This window comes from Limulus polyphemus, unplaced genomic scaffold (assembly GCF_000517525.1).
Source record: "Limulus polyphemus unplaced genomic scaffold, Limulus_polyphemus-2.1.2 Scaffold1102, whole genome shotgun sequence".
Lineage (NCBI taxonomy): Eukaryota > Metazoa > Arthropoda > Merostomata > Xiphosura > Limulidae > Limulus > Limulus polyphemus.
This window is the reverse complement of record NW_013666712.1, coordinates 219,878-238,817: the sequence shown is the minus strand read 5'-3', so window position 1 is coordinate 238,817 and position 18,940 is coordinate 219,878. Positions and strand designations below refer to the sequence as shown.

Genomic DNA, 18,940 nt, shown 5'->3' with positions numbered 1-18,940 from the left:
CTCCTACATAGATACTGCCGTTTAGTACCTACAATCTCATACATAGATACTGCCGTTTAGTACTTACAAACTCCTACATAGATACTGCCGTTTAGTACCTACAATCTCATACATAGATACTGCCGTTTAGTACCTACAAACTCTTACATAGATTTCAACACTTTCTACGAACTAACACATTTCTTCCTGAGATTTCAAAGGAATGGTAACTTGTATTCTTGTTACTTTGATTAAAAGGTATTCCACAGCGTCCACATCGTTTCTTACGCTAACAGTGGATAGTGTACATAGTTTAGCAAAGTTCACGAACTTAACCAGTTATCGCAAGTGCAGAAGGATTTCTTCAGTTGATGGTACCTAGGCTCTAAATGTAGGGAAGTAAGAAAACAATATACTATGTCATGTAAGCAGCATGAAATAAAATTATAATCACAGGAGTAATAATGAGTTTAAAAAATTAACATTTCTAAATTAGATCTGGGTTGTGTTGAGCTATTTTCCAAACACTAAATAATTTTGTTCACTACTCTATGTAAATATTTAGCCCTCAAAAGCCTTAAGTGAGTTTGAAAATATTATGTTTCCTATAATCGCGAATATTACTTAATCCATAGTAATTCTCTCAAACGAAATGTTTTACTATCATTCGATGTATATGGATGTATCTTTTGATGTGGTGTTAATCAAGCTCACCGCCTGAAAGTTCAAACTTAATCGAGTCGTGACTGGATTGTTCATATAGTCGGCTCATAGTTCCATAAAATCTAGATATCTGTCTTTCGATTTCATAATTGTCTTTTAAAGTCTGGGTTAATTTGTTTTATCGAAATCAAGCGAAGAGTATAACTCTTCATAAAATTAAAAAATTTAAAATTTAAATATAAAATTAATCAGGAACACAATTCTACTCAAACCCACAATGTTTTTTGTTTTCTTTCTATATCAAATTTCACATACATCTTTAAAATATATTATGTGATAAAACGTTTGATCTCAGGATTTGCTAGTTGTTCTTCAAGTTAAAAAAAAATGTAATTGCAGATTTTATCTTACTAAACAATAATCAGATTTTTGATGTACATGCATAATCTTTAACATTTTTATTATTTTACCTTCTGTTTAACTAAAATTTTCAGGCTTAAAAAACTATAATTCTAGAACACCTAGAAAAGCGCTGAGTTTGTTATAATGAATGTTTTTTGCAGAATCTTTGTTATGAGTCATTTATTAATATTGATTCCCAACTTCAACTATTTAACACATCTCACGAAATAAGAGAAATGATCCAATAAGTAGAAAAAGGGGGCACAACTTTAAAAAGGGAAAACCAAGTAAAACATTTTGGAGGTGAGGGTGGGGAGCCTTGAGAAATTAATTGAAGAACTATGTTTATTGATTAACGGGATTTCTTAAATGTAAAACTCAGTGTAAAAAGTTCTTCAAATTAGAATGTCAGAAAATCCAGCTTGAGCAATGTCTTTGTTCAAGAGTGTAAGTACAGAAGTTTGAAAGTTTTAAATACGAGGTATGAATAAATCATATGTACCTTAACCTCCATAAAAACCTAGGATAACTTTATATTAACGAATTTTTTGGTTTGTTTGGAATTGCGCGGAAAGCTACTCGAGGTCTATCTGCGTTAATCGTTCCTAATTTAGCAGTGATAAACTAAAGCCACGTTCCACAGACTGCCAGCCGAGCGCCCTAACCATCGGGCCATACCAAATCCTAGTATGTTGAAGAAAGTATAGCTGTAACATTATCTTAGTCTATCCTCATAAATCTCATCAGGGTAATATTCTTTCAAAGTCTGGTAACTCTTTAACTTAAAATTACAGCTTCTTAATTAATTATGCAAGATCTCAGGAGTGTGTTGCGTCAAACAAAAGTTTCCCTATCAGAATATGTTTATGTTTATTTGTTTTGGAATTTCGCGCAAAGCTACGCGAGGGCTATCTGCGCTAGACGTCCCTAATTTAGCAGTGTAAGACTAGAGGGAAGGCAGCTAAAACATCACCACCCACCGCCAACTCTTGGGCTACTCTTTTACCAACGAATAGTGGGATTGACCGACACATTATAACGCCCCCACGGCTGAAATGGCGAGCATGTTTGGTGGGATGCGGATTCGAACCCGCGACCCTCAGATTGTGAGTCGAGCGCCTTATCCACCTGGGCATGCCGGGCCTAATATGTTTATGAAAACAAACTGACATGCCATTACTATTTGTAATTTCTATGTCCGTTGTCTAAAAGTCATAACTAGAGGTTTGGTTAAGCTTGATTTGAAAGCAGAGAGAGTTGTGGTACCGTTTTTCATCTGGATGTCCATTGTATTAATCGAACAAAAAATAAATAACTCGTCTTAAAAATCAATCTTTCAATAATGGAACTATATAAGAAAAAATCCAGAGGGACAATACCTTCAGAATAACATCTGTCGAAAATGTTCTTTTATTGGATTGATATACGTAAAACAAATATATTACAAAACGCAAAAAAGAAAATATCTTGAATAATGATGCTACTAAATACTATAATGGTCAGATATGCAGAGGCTGGAAGTTTGAGAATACGTATACGAATGTTTTTAAGAAACTATATAAAGAAAAGTACAGCAGTTATAGATTGATTAAAAATTGTAAATAATCACCCGTGTTTTCAAAAGTGGTTTCATGACTGAACAGGGGGAGTTTGTTTGAAGTTAAGCACAAAGCTACACAATAGGCTGTGTTCAAAATGTAGCACAAAATGGTGTAAAAAATTATCAAGTAATGATTTCAGCTAATTTAAACAGGCACCTTTTACTTTAATTCTTGAAACTTTGAAATAGCGTTTGTTTACATACTCTACACATAGTTAATTTTTGAATGTGTACTTTTTTTACACTTTTCCTTATGAACTTATATTCGTAAGTACTACATTGTTATATATACAAACGTACTAACATATTTATTTATTTTATTCAACAAATAGCGTTGATTAGAGAATCTAGTAATGTAAATTTAATTTTGAACATAATTATTTTTTCAGTTTAACTTCGGTCTGATCAATCGTCCTGCCATCTGTTGTTCTAAATCAACAACTTACTGAAGCAGATTTTCAAATTAATGATGACACTTTTTCTATTATAAATACACAGTGTGTATCTTAGGTTTCAAGCTCGAATAATAAAGTAGGCCATTTTTACAATGATAAGATGTTATCACAATGTTTACAAAAGACGAAACAGTTTTCAGAGAAAAAAATTTTTTAATATTTGTGTTTTAATAATTATTTAAAGGTTAAATTGAAAATAAAAACGGACACTTAATTATTAATTTTCTTATATCCAAGACTGAATAACGATTGATTTTTTTTTGCCTTTTCTTTAGTAGTATTGGTGCTAGACTAGGTAGGTTCAGTTGACTTTGGCACTATGTAATTACATCGGTTGACCTTGTCACGTTATAATAGTCAAATGCTGTTACAAAGAGGGGCTCCTCTGGGAGCATTTATCTTCGATGATTCTGTGTAGAGTTATTCATCATGTCTAAATACAGAGGTCCAAATGCCATCTTGAGGACTAGATAGAAGGCAGGAGCAATTCATATGAAATATTCAAAATGTCAACACACTGTCTCAATTTTTCCTTAAAAGCAGTTAAAAATAGCTTTGTTTTCTTCAATTTGGTTACCATAGAAAGCCATTCAAGTAAACAATGCAGCGTTTACTTGAATGACTTTCTATGGTAACCAAATTGAAGAAAAGTGTAGAGAGAAAATGCAGCCTCTCTCTCTACACATTTCTTCAATTTGATTACCATAGAAAGTCATTCAAGTAAACAATGCAGCCTCTCTCTCTACACATTTCTTCAATTTGATTACCATAGAAAGTCATTCAAGTAAACAATGCAGCCTCTCTCTCTACACTTTTCTTCAATTTGATTACTATAGAAAGTCATTCAAGTAAATAATGCAGCTTCTCTCTACACTAGTTATGCACGGACCCAGAGTTACACTTATTGGTCACTAAGCATGTTTTCTTCCGGAGAAGGTAATCATAGTTTCATTCGTAATAACCCAAATTGACAGCATTCTTTTCTGTCAGCAATTCAGATAATGGCCTCAGGCTTCTTCATCCTATTGAAGGCGAGAACAGTCTTGGGTCACGTGAGTGAGGAGCAAGCCATAAGTAGCGTAACGTTGTTTGAGTTTTTTGTTTTGCATATGAGGGCCAGACTCACTCCTATAAGAGATTTTAACATACTTGTGATTATTAATTTTGTTGCAAACTTTGGAGCTTTTAGACTTATAAATCTCTATTTAAAGCGTTACTATCTGATTTTGCTTTATTTTAACTTTGGGTTTTTTCATTTTAACTACTAGTTTTATATATTCTTTCATTCAGGGAACTCACATGGAACTGGTGAGAGAGAACTATTGAAGATTCTGACTCTTTTCCAATTCCACACACACACACAACATAAACACTTGTCAATGTTCTGTCTTAGCATAACTCATTCAAACTCAGTCAGAGTCGAGAAAGTAAACCTTTACTATGTGATATCTGTTAGATCTCCTTTTTTATGCAGGTCCTACCAAATTACTCTGAGGGAAATCAATGTATCTGAGAATACTATACTTGAAACTAGATATTAATAATCAATAATAGAAGTTTAGTTAATACTCTTGGCTGTTTTGTAAGTTTGAATATTGTTTACTTAAGTTTAAATAAAATAATATTTTTCATATTATTTCATTCCAAATATTAAGCATTCCATTGGTAATATTTCTTCTGAGCCCTTATTTGGCTGTCATATTGGATTTCAAAATTACCACCATTTTTTTACCTATTTTCAATAACAACCTTGTCTTCAAGACCACAGAGGAAGTTTGTTTCAATGACTTTAACTAAATTTTTGAAGCAACAACATTTTAAAAGTTGATCAAGAATTATTCGATAATCGTTAGTTTTAAGATGGTGATATATAGGATATAATTACTTATATATTTCTTGAACATTATATCTCTATATCCAACCAAGTTTATTTTAGTTTGTGTAATACTAAAAGCAAAAATTAAATCTTTTTTCGTATTCTACATATGTCACAAATGTTTCATACTACTGTTAATTTGGGTTCTTCCTTCTCATAATTATCTTTAATACTTTGAGTGTAGGCATTACAACAGTTTTCATCTTTCTCACATTTTCACAATTCCATGCAAACCAATTTGTTTTGTTTGCAAGTACATCGATTTGCAGTGAATTTTATGACATCAAATTTACATCTTAGTTCACCTACTACTGTCTTTAGTGCCAACTACACTTTGAAAAACACAGGATCTAGTCTACCATTCTCCTTACTACAGCCTAACAGGGCTGGTTTATGGGTTTTTGGATTGAGAGCACTGTGTCTCAAGTCGAGATTGTGGTCTACAAATGGGAATTCAGGATGTGCTGTAGTCATGCACCTGACATTGGTGAAAAAGTATTTATACCTTGGTTATGTGGCAGACTTTTTTAATAATTTCCACCGCCGCATCATGAATAGAGATCTGCTTAGTACATCATGTACATAAACTCCTCACAATTATCAGTTATCTCTTCTGTCAGCATGTCATCATGGTCAAGCTGGGGTAGAGCATCTATGATATGTTTAGTAGCTCACATGAACTTTTAAAGATTTCCAACACCACTTAACTGTCCTGTTACGTCTTATCGAATTATGCCATGACAGGCAGTTATGGATAAATCTTTCGTAATTCCATGTTTGCCATACAATGGCAGGACGTACACACTCTCCAGTGCCAGTGACAATTCCCGTATTGAGTCTAAGTATATGAAATCTGTACAGACTATGAAACTATTTCACTTTTATTTTTTATTAATACGACTGAGAGTCATTTGATAGCAATTCCTGAGCCAGCTAGCTGTTTATATTTGTAATTCATCTGCTATGACGTAATTAAGTCTTTGACCAACACACACACACAAAAATTTGAATTTCCATATTTTTTGGGCCCGGCATGGCCAGGTGGTTAGGGCGCTCGACTCGCAATCTGCGGGTCGCGGGTCCAAATCCCCGTCACACTAAATATGCTCACCCTTTAATCCGTGGGGGCGTTATAATGTGACGGTCAATCCCACTATTCGTTGGTAAAAGAGTAGCCCAAGTGTTGGCGGTGTCTAACGGTAGTTTTACACTGCTAAATTAGAGACGGCTAAAGCAGATAGCCCTCGTGTAGCTTTGCGCGAAATTCAAAACAAACAAACAAACCATATTTTTTGTACACAACTCAAATATTTTCCACAAGTTGATTCATTGATAGTCTTGCACTGTGTGTCCACAAATTTATCTCTGGCTTCTTTTTGGCAATAATAACACATTACGTAATCAGTTTATATCTTTCTTTGTCCAGGGTTCTTTCAAAAATGCCAACTTTAAAAAAGGAAAATGAAATAAACAAAAATGGTTTGAGTACATAATATGTCAACACACATAGAATAAGCCAATCGGGAATTCAAAGGATGTTTAGCGTTTGGTATTAGTTTCAAAATCCAAAGTTTGGTGCCAGAAAATAATTGATAGTGCTGCCCCCTTGTCTAAGCTCAGGCAGAATACATTTTTCTTTATCTCTGCTCATGCAGCATAATGTCAAGGCATGTAGTATATTGACAGTATAAATCTCGATCATTCGCTGACACAAACTATAAAAATACTTCTGGTTTCAGATGAAGAACAAATTGACTATATGTATATTATAGTAAACAGTATTATAACATTTTTTAAATAAGGGTATTACGGTATTAGCAGAACCATCCAATATTAGAGAAAAAATATCATGGTGTGAAATGTTAAAAAAAAAGTGTCTAATAATGTTATAACAGTCAGCCATTTCACTAAAACAGATTGTGTTACTCTCCATATGATATAACAAAGATCAAGGAAGTTGAGATTAGCACCTTACAGCCCATAGACACACTAAGGCTTATCTCTAAGGTATCTCAACATGATATTGCTGTGATTATACATAACCTTTTTCTGAAAATGATAAAGGAATCTGTTTAAAACTTACAAGAGTAAAAAAATATACACAGCGTGGTCACAAGTAAATAGACACGTAATTTGTGTTCACAGAGCAATATATAAATGAAAATGGTCCACACACTAATTATCTTGTGCTCTCGAATTGTCAGATTTTGTTAGAGGAAGGATAGTTGATCAAGCAGATGGTGGAATAAGTCAGCGGCAAATTTCGCAGAATTTGGGAATCCCGCTTTCGACAGTCAACAGAATCATCATGCAGTTCAGGAAACACGGCAAGGAAACAACTGAGCAGTATCCGGGTCGTCCTGGTCCATCGGAGAGGACAAAAAAGGGCTGTCAAGAGGAGCATCAATATGGATCCCAGATTAACGACTGCAGAAGTGGCCAAAGTTGGTGGGATGAGCCCGAAATCTTTTCAACGGATTCTCCACAGATTGGGTTATCGTAGCAGAGCAGCTAGACGGAAGCCCTTATTAAGACCTGCCAACATAGTCAGACGAAAGAAGTGGGCAAGTGATATGATGACCAAGCCTCTGGACTTTTGGAAGACCGTATTGTTCTCAGACGAATCAAGATTCACTCAATTTTTGGACAGTGGAAGGATATGGGTCTGGAGAATGCCTCACCAAGTATTTTGGCTCAACAGATTGCAGCCAACTGTGAAGCATGGTGGTTTTTTCAGCGTGATGGTTTGGGGAGCTGTTTGGGTTGGTGGGAGATCGAGCTTAGTGGAGTGCGTTGGCAACATAAATTTTGCGAAACACGTCGAAATATTAAAGGAAGGCCTCTTGCCATTTTATTCCTCGGGTTTCGTGGACAAGAACACAACGTTGTTCCAGGAAGATGGAGCACCGTGTTACACTGCTAGAAACACCCAAAAGTGGCAGGAAGAAAATGGTATCCAGAAGTTGCCCCGGCCGAGCCAATCTCCTGACATGAACCCCCATCGAAAACCTCTGGGCCATACTGGACCAGCAAGTCAAGAAACAACCAAATAAAAACAACTTCGAAGAGCGATCTACTCCAAGTTTTGAAGCAAGAGTGGGCGAAAATCCCACAATCTAAAATTGACGAGATGATTCTCACGATGCCCCAAAGGATCAACGAACTCCACGAAGCGAAAGGAAGATCTACTATATATATTAATTAAATTATAAACATATCAATTCATGTGAATATGACTGAAAATTTTCATTTTTTCTGAAAAGGTGGTGTCTATTTACTTGTGACCACGCTGTGTACATTTTGCTTAAATTTTGCCACATTTCGTTTAATTTAACATAGTAAATTCGAAATTATAGTCAATTCTTTCTTCAGCATGGGGTGTGTCAATTGGACCGACCCCGTGCACATTCAGTTAATATGATTTTTGAAAGGGATTCATTTTGTATATTCGTTCGTTATCAAAAAGCTATTACATGTTCAATATAATACGTGTTATGAAAGGATCAGTTGTGAATTGTATTTTGTTATCATAGATTTCTTTGCATCGACATTTTTAGGTCATGCCTAATCAGTGTTAAAGGAATTCTTCATAATTTTTGTATTGTATAGTTATCTTTGTTTAAGGAATTTTGATTAAATATATTTACCTTTTAGAGCTTATTTTGTATTTTCCACGTTGTTGTTAGCTATACCATCTTAAAGGGGCAAGGTGAACAATTGTTAAGTGGCTATATTTTGATATGTATAATTTGTAACTTTTGATTTTTGTTTATTTTGGAATGTTGGTTTCCCTGTTTTTACCTTTTTGTTTTGTGAAACAAGCATTTTTGCAGGGCACGTTTTGCCAGTGTCTTGAGTAATTCAATAATTTTAAAACTAAGTTGGCTTGAATTAAAAGGAGGGTGAGAAAAAAATATAGTACACAACTACCATACATTTTCTGTTCTTTCAGCTATTACATATATTTCTAATTGTCAGTATATTTTGCATTGGTTCAACATTGGAGCATCGGTCAAGAGAAAGCCACTGAATTTTTCTTGCTTCACAGGACACAGTGAATTACCAAAGACATCACAGTTTTCTATATTACAAAAAGCTTATTTTAGCTTGAAATATTATAGATAACAGAAGTGTTCGTTTTCTGTGATAAATAGCGTGATGTTCTGAGGGCTTGATGCATTCTTCTTGACTTGAGAGTAGCCCTCAGTCACGTGGATAACACGTGCACCTAGAGGGAAATAGAGTATTGTATGTATGTATGTATATATTACTATGTTTCTCTTCAGGTCAGTTTTCAGTTCAAGTTTAGCTCTGTTATCTGATTAGATATATCTGCTTTGTAACTCTTGGTTTAAAGGAGACTTTCAGCATTCAAAGATAAACTTGGAGCTTTTACGTGTTATTTAACCGTTATTTTCTTCGTTGCTCATTTGTTTGCACTTCTTGGTTTGCAGCTTAATTGCAAATCTGGACTGCCGAGAGACATTTTAAAGGTCTATCTCTCTCTCTCTCCAGTTCTTCACAGCACAAGAAACACTTGTCTGTGTTCAAGTTCAGCTTTGATTGTGTTTTATAAGCAGAGATTGTTGACTTGTACAATTTTATTTTCAGCATCTTTGTATTAGGCTAAGTCAGAGTCTGACTTCCCTGGTGACGTCCCTGCTTATACATCCCTTTGGTTTGTTTAGGTTTCGGAAATTCTTAAACGAATAGCTGGACACATACATGACAATAATTTTTTACATAGTTGTTAAAATTGGCGATATTAAAAAAAAAGATTACTAGCACATAATATTTTACCTTATTTTTATAAGTATTATTCGGACCTAAGCTATAATTTTACTTAAGCTTAATAACGATTATTCTTTTCTAAAATATCATTTTGTCTAGTTTGATAATGACTATTGGTGCCTAAAGCAAAATTTTCAATGATTTTTAATCACGATTATTCTTGTCTAAAATAACTTCACTTAATTTCAGTAACTATTGTTCGTATGTAATATTTATTTTATTACATTTTAATAAGGCTTAATATTGCCTATTACTACGAGAATAATGTTTTTAATTAGTATTTGTTTCTGAGCGTGGCCTAGTGGTTAGCGCGCCCAAATTTTGAATTTGAGGATTCATGGCTCATGTACTATTGTCGTAAAAACGCGCTCCGCTCTTTTGGTCGGGGGTACGCCATAAGAGCGATGGTCAAACCCCACTATTAGGTCAGATAAGAGTAGCCAAAGGGTTGGCCTTGAGTGTTGTTGATTAATTACCTTCTGACTAGTCTACAATTTCAAAATTAGAGGCGGCTCAGCGCATATACTTCTCATGTAGCATTACTAGAAAATTCTAGACAAACAAGCATTTTTTCATTTTCATGGAAAAATAACGTATCTTGCTTGTTAATTATTGGGTGTTACCTGTAAGGTTTCGTACATAAAAAAATAATTATAGTTCCTATAAATAATACCTTTACAGCCTCTCGCCCATATGTAACTCATTATAGTGTAGACTTTATTTGGTCGAGAGGAAAATCCAAAATCGTTCCATATAATATAATAAGCCTTAGGAATTAACTCTACGCCAAAATGGCAATTTCTATAATATAACTATTGTATATGATATGATAAATTATATATATATAAAGGAAAAGTACTGATGTTTTACAGTGGCGTAGGAAGCTTACAACCTCCCCCCCCCAACTCACCCCCACTTTTCAGTCTGTCCAGTAAAGATGTCTCAAAGTTAAGCAAGTTACTGAACTTACTCTCAGGAAGAGCAGGAGAATGTATAAAACTTAATACAGAACCCAAAAGCTTCTAGGCCCTTAAAGCGAGTCCCGGGCCTTGGCCGTAATGGGTGTACCTGTGACACACATTTCCTCGCTTCGCTAGGTCAGATAAATCTTGCTACCCCACCCCTCAACTTTGAATTTGTCTCCTACACCTCTGTTATACGGATACTCTAGTGTTCTTTGGGAAAATCTTAAATTATGAACAAAAATTCGCAATATTAAAAGATAAGGATCTGATGATATTAGTGATGCAATAGAAGTTATAATCTCTATTCAGATTTCAAAGTATGACATAGATTCCTCTTTCAAAGCTAAAAAAAGAAAGCTTATAGAAAAACACTAGTTTAGCCCATCTATGATTCAATCTAAAGGCTTGTTTAGTTATTATTAATAGTTTAAATAAATATTTTTCTGAAGGAAAAGGGTAATTTTATTTTGACTTTTCAAAGATGCTTAAGTGTTTCTATTTGTAATTAAATTCATTGTTTCTTCTTAGCTGTGTTAGGCAACTTTTTATTGAGTTCCTTGAGGAAAAACAACAACGTTTTCCCAAATCTTTGTAGGATTTTCATATTTTATCTATATACATTTGTAATATTTGAATTATCAGTGTAAATAAGGGACTTAATTTTCTATGTATAAAATAAGCACACAAGTGAGAGTACAGGATTAACACCAAGTGTTACATTCGTCTGTGCAAATAAACAGCTATTTTTCAGGGTGTATGGTAGAAAATATGTCAACTTGATAGCCTAGTTTTATGTTTCTTTGTTTACATCTAACTTCAAAGCATTTTTGTTGTTTGAAGATAATATTTTCTATTGTGTCATATATAACTTAATAATATCTTTGGTGTCCGAACACAATATTCTTTAATACAGAAAACACGAATTTATCTTTCCATTTGAAGTAGTTTTGGCAACTGAATGTAATTAGTTTATCTTTTCTCTGTAATTGGTTTCGTTAATATTACTGGTTGTAATGCTTCAAGTAATTTTAAATATTATTATTCATATTTATACTTCTAAAGATTGTTTTGATTTGTTAGCTTAATGTATGGATTTATGACTCACTTAAAGTTGGTCGAAAATACTGTTAACACTGAGGATAGTCAAATGACGTTTCACTGTATTCTGTCGTTGTGTGTTTTAATTTTTAAGCTGGTTGTTGATTTATGACATTATGTATAGTTCTAGTTGGTTTGTTATATAGACCTGGTTTCATTAATTTATAAGTTACTTTTGTTGTTAGCTCATTTATGTTTAGAATTTAATAATATGTAATATCATTTTCTAATATAGAAAATTCTTACAAGTTGTTTTCATATTTAAGTACAATATAACGGTTGCTAATAAGGAGTGTATATTAATCTTTAACGTTAATACCTTTGGTAGTTTAACATAACATCCTTTCTAGGTAAAAAGTATTGGTTTATCTTTAACATAGAAGAAGATCTGGTGTTTGAGATTTGTATGTTCTTTAATAAATAATGTAGATTCACAGACTAAACGTAATACTTTATCGGAAGAAAAACTCACTCTCGCGGGCAAGGACGTTGTTGGTTTTTCCAGGAGATCCCATAGAAACTTTTGATAATGTGCACAACGCCCGTCTCCAAAGTCCTCCTCTTCACCCTTCCTGAGCGACTCGGCTTCCTTGCGCATTTCTTCGTGCACGTGTTCCTTGCGTTGATGGTATTTGTGTTGGCAACAAGATTCTAGATAAAGCTCGTCGATACCCCAGTACTCTAAGTCGTCACTGAAAGCCAGAACACACATTTCTTCCACGAGGTGGAGCTTTCCAGTACGGTAAAAGTTTAATACTGCACTAAAAGACCGCGGGTGCCGGTCAAAGAAGTATTCGTTTTCTACCAAACTGTAGTCATCGCACAGCTTCATTATAGCTTCATGAGTATTACATTCTCTCAGGCGACCCAGACGAGTATGGGGTAATCGTTCTAGCGTACGCCACAATACCTCATGCTTGACCCCTCCTACGTTGATGGTAACCCTTCGATTCAAGGCCTTACTACGCATGATCATGAAGGGCTCCGGTGGAAGCGAAGACATAGATCTAGAATATGATCGTTCCATACCTTGACCACTGGTTAGTGCCAACTCATTAAAGTTCAAAATCTGTAGAGGAAAAGAGGAGGTCTGTTGTAGTGGCGCCCTCTGAGAGCTGGTGGATATATTCTGGGGAGAGCTGACGATAGGAGTAGTTAGGGGGACAACTGGTCCGACCCTACATCCTGGTTTCTCTATACTGTCGGTATCTATCATATCACTTACTTTAAATGGCGCCACACTGTTGGTAGCCCGAGCTAGTCGTGCTAAGTGACTAGCCGGCAGACAAGGCCGCCCCAGCCTCAGGGTTTACTAGTATGGATGATAGGCCCTGAAAACTGCCATGCCAAATTGCTGACCACTGATCTCTTGACCTGGATATTATCATTCACTTAAACGTCTCGTCTCTGTGTTCAGTGAACCTGAAAGAAAAATAAAATTTGGAATTCACTGAAACCTGAATGGTCCTACCTCACATTCAATGAGAACCAAATAATATACTATGTTTTGCCTTTAATATAACCTTAAAAAAAGAACAGGTTTCACTGAAGTGTGAAAGATAAAAAAAGAGAGAATCATCAATAGCCGCGGCACTTGAAATTCTTTTAGGCAGGATTAGAGTAGATTGATATATGAGACCTTTTCCCCCTTTTTATTGGCTATGTTTCTGTGCCCCCCCCCCCCGTGGCACAGCGGCATGTCTGCATCTTACAACGCTAGGAATCGGGTTTTGATACCCGTGGTGGGCAGAGCACAGATAGCCCATTGTGTAGCTTTGTGCTTAACTTCAAACAAACAAACAAAACAAACTATATTTTTGTGGGGCGCGCGTATACACGATTCGATTTTATTACTCATCAGAATCTCTACCAGCCTACTTTCAAATTGAAATTCTTTTAGGCAGGATTAAAATAAATTAACCTATGAGAATTTGGGCGTTTTTAGATGCATCAATCGAAAGGGTTTGACCTCCTGAATCCAAAACTGTAATTAGATAAAAAAACGGTCAAGAGATGACGGAGCTGTGAGCTAAAAGTTTGTACTTGAGAAAAAAACTCAGAACCATTCTATGAGCTACTATACCACAGCTAATAATCACTCACATTCAGGAAATCTTAAATAAAGATATCTCATATCCACTAAAGCCGAGATAAAGATCATACATATCTCACAGGCACTAAAACAATGCATTTCATTATACTGAACTAAATATAATATATACATGTAGTTTACACGAAAAGAAACTGATAACACGCATTAGATAAACTTCTATGAATAAAATTTCGGAATAGTAGTATGATAAATCACCATTTATCGATACTTATACTGCACACGTGTAGTGTGAATTTATATATTAATATAAGATAGATAGATTTGTATCTATATTACTTTTTCGTCTCAGTTTGTTTATTTGTTTGGAATTGAGCACAAAGCTACACAATGTGCTATCTGTGCTCTGCCAATCACTGGTATCGAAACCCAGTTTTTAGCGTTGTAAGTCTGCAGACATACCGCTGTGCTACTGGGGGATTTTCATCTCAAACAACAGCATTCACATATTAGCATTTCAATTAGAAAAACAAGTAAGGTGTTCACATTCGTAGTGCACGAGCATACTTGCAAATTTTATCAAAATTTTTTCCACATATCCAAATGGCAAACATGATAAACCACTCAAGTGGTAAACACAATATACCATCCAAGTGGTAAACATGATAAACCACCAAAGTGGTAAACACGATAAACCATCCAAGTGGTAAACACGATAAACCATCCAAGTGGTAAACACGATAAACCATCCAAGTGGTAAACACGATAAACCATCCAAGTGGTAAACACGATAAACCATCCAAGTGGTAAACATGATAAACCATCCAAGTGGTAAACATGATAAACCATCCAAGTAGTAAACATGATAAACCATCCAAGTGGTAAACATGATAAACCATCAAAGTGGTAAACATGATAAACCATGTAAGTAGTAAACATGATAAACCATCCAAGTGGTAAACATGATAAACCATCAAAGTGGTAAACATGATAAATCATCCAAGTGGTAAACATGATAAACCATCCAAGTGGCAAACATGATAAACCATCCAAGTGGTAAACATGATAAACCATCAAAGTGGTAAACATGATAAACCATCCAAGTAGTAAACATGATATACCATCCAAGTGGTAAACATGATAAACCATCAGAAAATGAAGAACGTAAAGCTCAAGTTATTGCTTCCTGCGTAAACAACTTTTATTTGTGCTAGTGCATTTTTGATTGAAGACTGTATTTTACACTCAAACGAAGGCCGTTTTCCAGTAGGAATTTCATATTTTAGTTTTCATTATTTATTTTTAAACTTACTCTTCTCTAGCATAAATGAAAATGTGCATTTTTTGTTAAGCGCACAATGGGCTATTTGAGTTGTTATGCCAACCAAAGGAAGCAAAGTTCAAATTTGAGCTGAACCATCGGAGGCGATACAAAACTTTAATTAGAAATACATAAAAGAATAAATGCTGATTGTAAGTAGAGCTAGAGAAAGTACAAATTGTTAGAAACGTCACAGTTAGAAAGCAGTTGTTTTTCAATGAAAGCATATGTAAGTTAAAAATGTGTTCTTATAGAGAACACAGATGGTTTCTATAAATAAATTACAATGTATGTGTATCGGAAATGTACAAACAACATGTGATCCCGGCTGAAAATGGTCTATCACGCGGTGGCTTTTTCATGGGAAATGTAATTTCCGGTCTGATAAGAAAAACATTACTATTATTGAATTTCTCCATGAAAATATTATTGGTATCCTTATGAAAAATCAACCTCTAATGGTTTCTTTTACGATTAAAATGGTCACATTAAGTCATTTTGATGTCACTGCTGGTAGAAAAATAAAATACCATATTTCTCGTATAAAAATATGAGTATCATTTCTATGGGAAAATGAATAAGGTGAGATGCTTTGAACAGAAATCTTTTTTTCGTTTACAGATAATGAAAATATCTTTTTAAAAAGGGCTGACGTGGCCTAGTATTTATCATGCCCAAACTGTGAATCCGAGAATTTTGTTGCCGCAAATTGTACTTCGCACTCTGGATCCGTGCGTAGGTCAACTATAAAAGTGGCAGTCAAGTCTCACTATTCTGTCAAATAAGAATAGTCTAAGGATTTGCGGTGGGTGCAGTTAATGAGCTGCCTTCCATCTAGTTCACCAGTTGCAAATTAGGAACGGCTAAGCGCAGATAGTAGTTGAGTTGCTTTGCTTAAGAATTCTTTAAAAAACAACGTGATATTTGCTTTTAAAGTCACCATTGAATTGTTGGTGTATATAATTAAACCATACATCCAGGAGTTCTGACTAGCATGCTATTATGATAAATACAAAAAGCAGACACTGCAACTAAAACAATATTCTACTCGTCGAACGAAGGTACAAGTAGAATCGGGTTAGCAGCTAATATTGTATTATATGGGGATTTACGAAATTTCTAAAAATTACAGAATATTCGGTATTTAGTAAAATAATAGTTGATATTTTAATCTAAATTATTTACAAATTAATATCACACCATTGTCATGCGAGTTTAGAGATAAGAATGTCGATTAATTCTACTCAACATTACGTTGCATGACAAACATTTTTGGACACCGAATAAACAGGCTCTAGAAGCCTATTGTTATCTACTCTATACCACTATTTAGAACTCCGAGGAGTTTTCTCTGGTCAAATATTGTCATATTTTTAGATGAACTACAGTATTGCTCTCGTTTCGATTTCTACAGGAAGCAAAAATGTCGAAGTTTTCTACACATTTATTTTCATATGTATATTTCATTACATGTTTAATTCATTGTCAATTTTATGCTCACGACTTGTTCGTCACCGATATGTTTACTATTGTAATTTCCTGTGTTCACTTGATGGTCGTGGATAACATGTTCAGTAGTGCAAGTTTCTATCCTTACGTCATTCTCTCGGACAACAAATTTAGGAGAAACTGATACTACTAAACATGTTATGCACAAGCTCATGATGACATAAGGAGAGAAACTGATACTATTCTTATGTCATCATGAGTTTGTGCATAACATGTTTAATAGTATCAGTTTCTCTCCTTATGTCATCATCAGCTTGTGCATAACATGTTTAGTAGTATCAGTTTCCCTCCTTATGTCATCATGAGCTTGTGCATAACATGTTTAGTAGTATCAGTTTCCCTCCTTATGTCATCATGAGCTTGTGCATAACATGTTTAGTAGTATCAGTTTCCCTCCTTAATGTCATCATGAGCTTGTGCATAACATGTTTAGTAGTGTCAGTTTCCATGCATACTTCATGCTGATGCAAAACATGTTTAGTAGTGTTAGTTTCTATACATACTTCATGCTCGTGCAAAACACGTTTAGTAGTGTCAGTTTCTATCCTTACGTCATGCTGGTGGGTAACATGTTTAGTAGTGTTAGTTTCTATCCTTACTTCATGCTCGTGCATGACATGTTTAGTAGCATAAGATTCCATGCTTACGTCATGCTCATGGGTAACATGTTCAGTAGTGTCAGTTTCTATGCTTACTTCATACTCGTGCATAACATGTTTAGTAGTGTCAGTTTCTATCCTTACGTCATGCTCGTGCATAACATGTTTAGTAGTGTCAGTTTCTATGCATACTTCATGCTCGTGCAAAACATGTTTAGTAGTGTCAGTTTCTATCCTTACGTCATGCTGGTGGGTAACATGTTTAGTAGTGTCAGTTTCTATCCTTACATCATGCTCGTGCATAACATGTTTAGTAGTGTTAATTTCTCTCCTTACGTCATGTTCGTGGATAATGTGTTTAGTAGTATCAGTTTCTTTCCTTACGTCATGCTCGTGCATAACATGTTTAGTAGTGTTAATTTCTCTCCTTACGTCATGTTCGTGGATAACGTGTTCAGTAGTATCAGTTTCTTTCCTTACGTCATGCTCGTGCATAACATGTTTAGTAGTGTTAATTTCTCTCCTTACGTCATGTTCGTGGATAACGTGTTTAGTAGTATCAGTTTCTTTCCTTACGTCATGCTCGTGCATAAGATGTTTAGTAGTGTTAATTTCTCTTCTTACGTCATACTCTTGCATAAGATGTTTAGTAGTGTAAATTTCTCTCCTTACGTCATGCTCATGCATAACATGTTTGGTAGTGTGAGTTTCCTCATGTGATGCTTTTGTATAACATGTTTAATCAATTTCTATCCTTACGTCATGTTCTTACCATTGCTAGTTTTAGTCTTCAGGTGATACGAGTTGACATACTGTCTGTTGTCAATTTCAAACATCAAATACACTTTGAAATTTGATGCTTTTGTTAAGGTGATTACTATCAACAGTTACTCCTTTTATAGAAGTTCTTTGAAGATTATTTAATTAATCCCAGAGGACACGTAGTACTTTTAGGCTGTCCTCGAGATTTCAGTACATATAGTTAAGTATTTATCCTAACAATAACTATCATATGAAGTAAAGTAATGCTACATAACTAATCCGTGCAACTTACATTTCACTAACAGTTTCCATTTTTCAAGAAGCAAGGTTTTCATATTAGGTGTATTAAGAGATATAAGGTATAACATTATACGATTTGTTAGCAGTAAAACAGTAGGACACTACACATTCTTTTAACAGTGATACTTTTTACTCATGAAGAAGAATAGTCAATTATTCGAAAGCGATCGAGTTTCTGGGCCTTTTGAAATCTAGTGATACGAAATTTTACAATACATTATCAATCAATAATGAATTTAATATAAACCATTAACAACACAATAAAACTGAAATTCAAAAACACGCCTCCTCTACCATTCCTTACTGTCGTCCTTAAGTCATAAAGGATAATGCCTGTGGTCATATCACCCAAATGCGTTGGGGGATATTCTATCTATCACGGAGAATCCAAACGCTGATGAAAGACTTGCCAGCAACTAAGGGCAATCAGTTAAGGGTTAGGAGTTGAGTGCTTGAACCCACAACGTCTCAACTCCAACTGCTTTTCGCTTTCAGCAGCCAGTTGTGGGAAGGCAGTAACCCTTAATCCTTAATTCTACATTAAAGTTATTTACAACCTCATACGCTGTT

General features: G+C 34.8%; 1 protein-coding gene across 2 annotated transcripts in view; it reads right to left on the bottom strand.

The window, feature by feature from the left end:
- Positions 1-18,940, bottom strand: part of LOC106462143 (potassium voltage-gated channel subfamily B member 1-like) — a 76,785-nt gene that overhangs the window by 43,383 nt on the left and 14,462 nt on the right. For both annotated transcript variants that reach the window (XM_022389311.1, XM_013922037.2), the window contains one exon: positions 12,302-13,251. In XM_022389311.1, coding sequence (XP_022245019.1) covers positions 12,302-13,045 — 744 coding nt within the window. In that variant the 5' untranslated portion in view covers positions 13,046-13,251. The remainder of the gene's footprint in view (positions 1-12,301; positions 13,252-18,940) is intronic.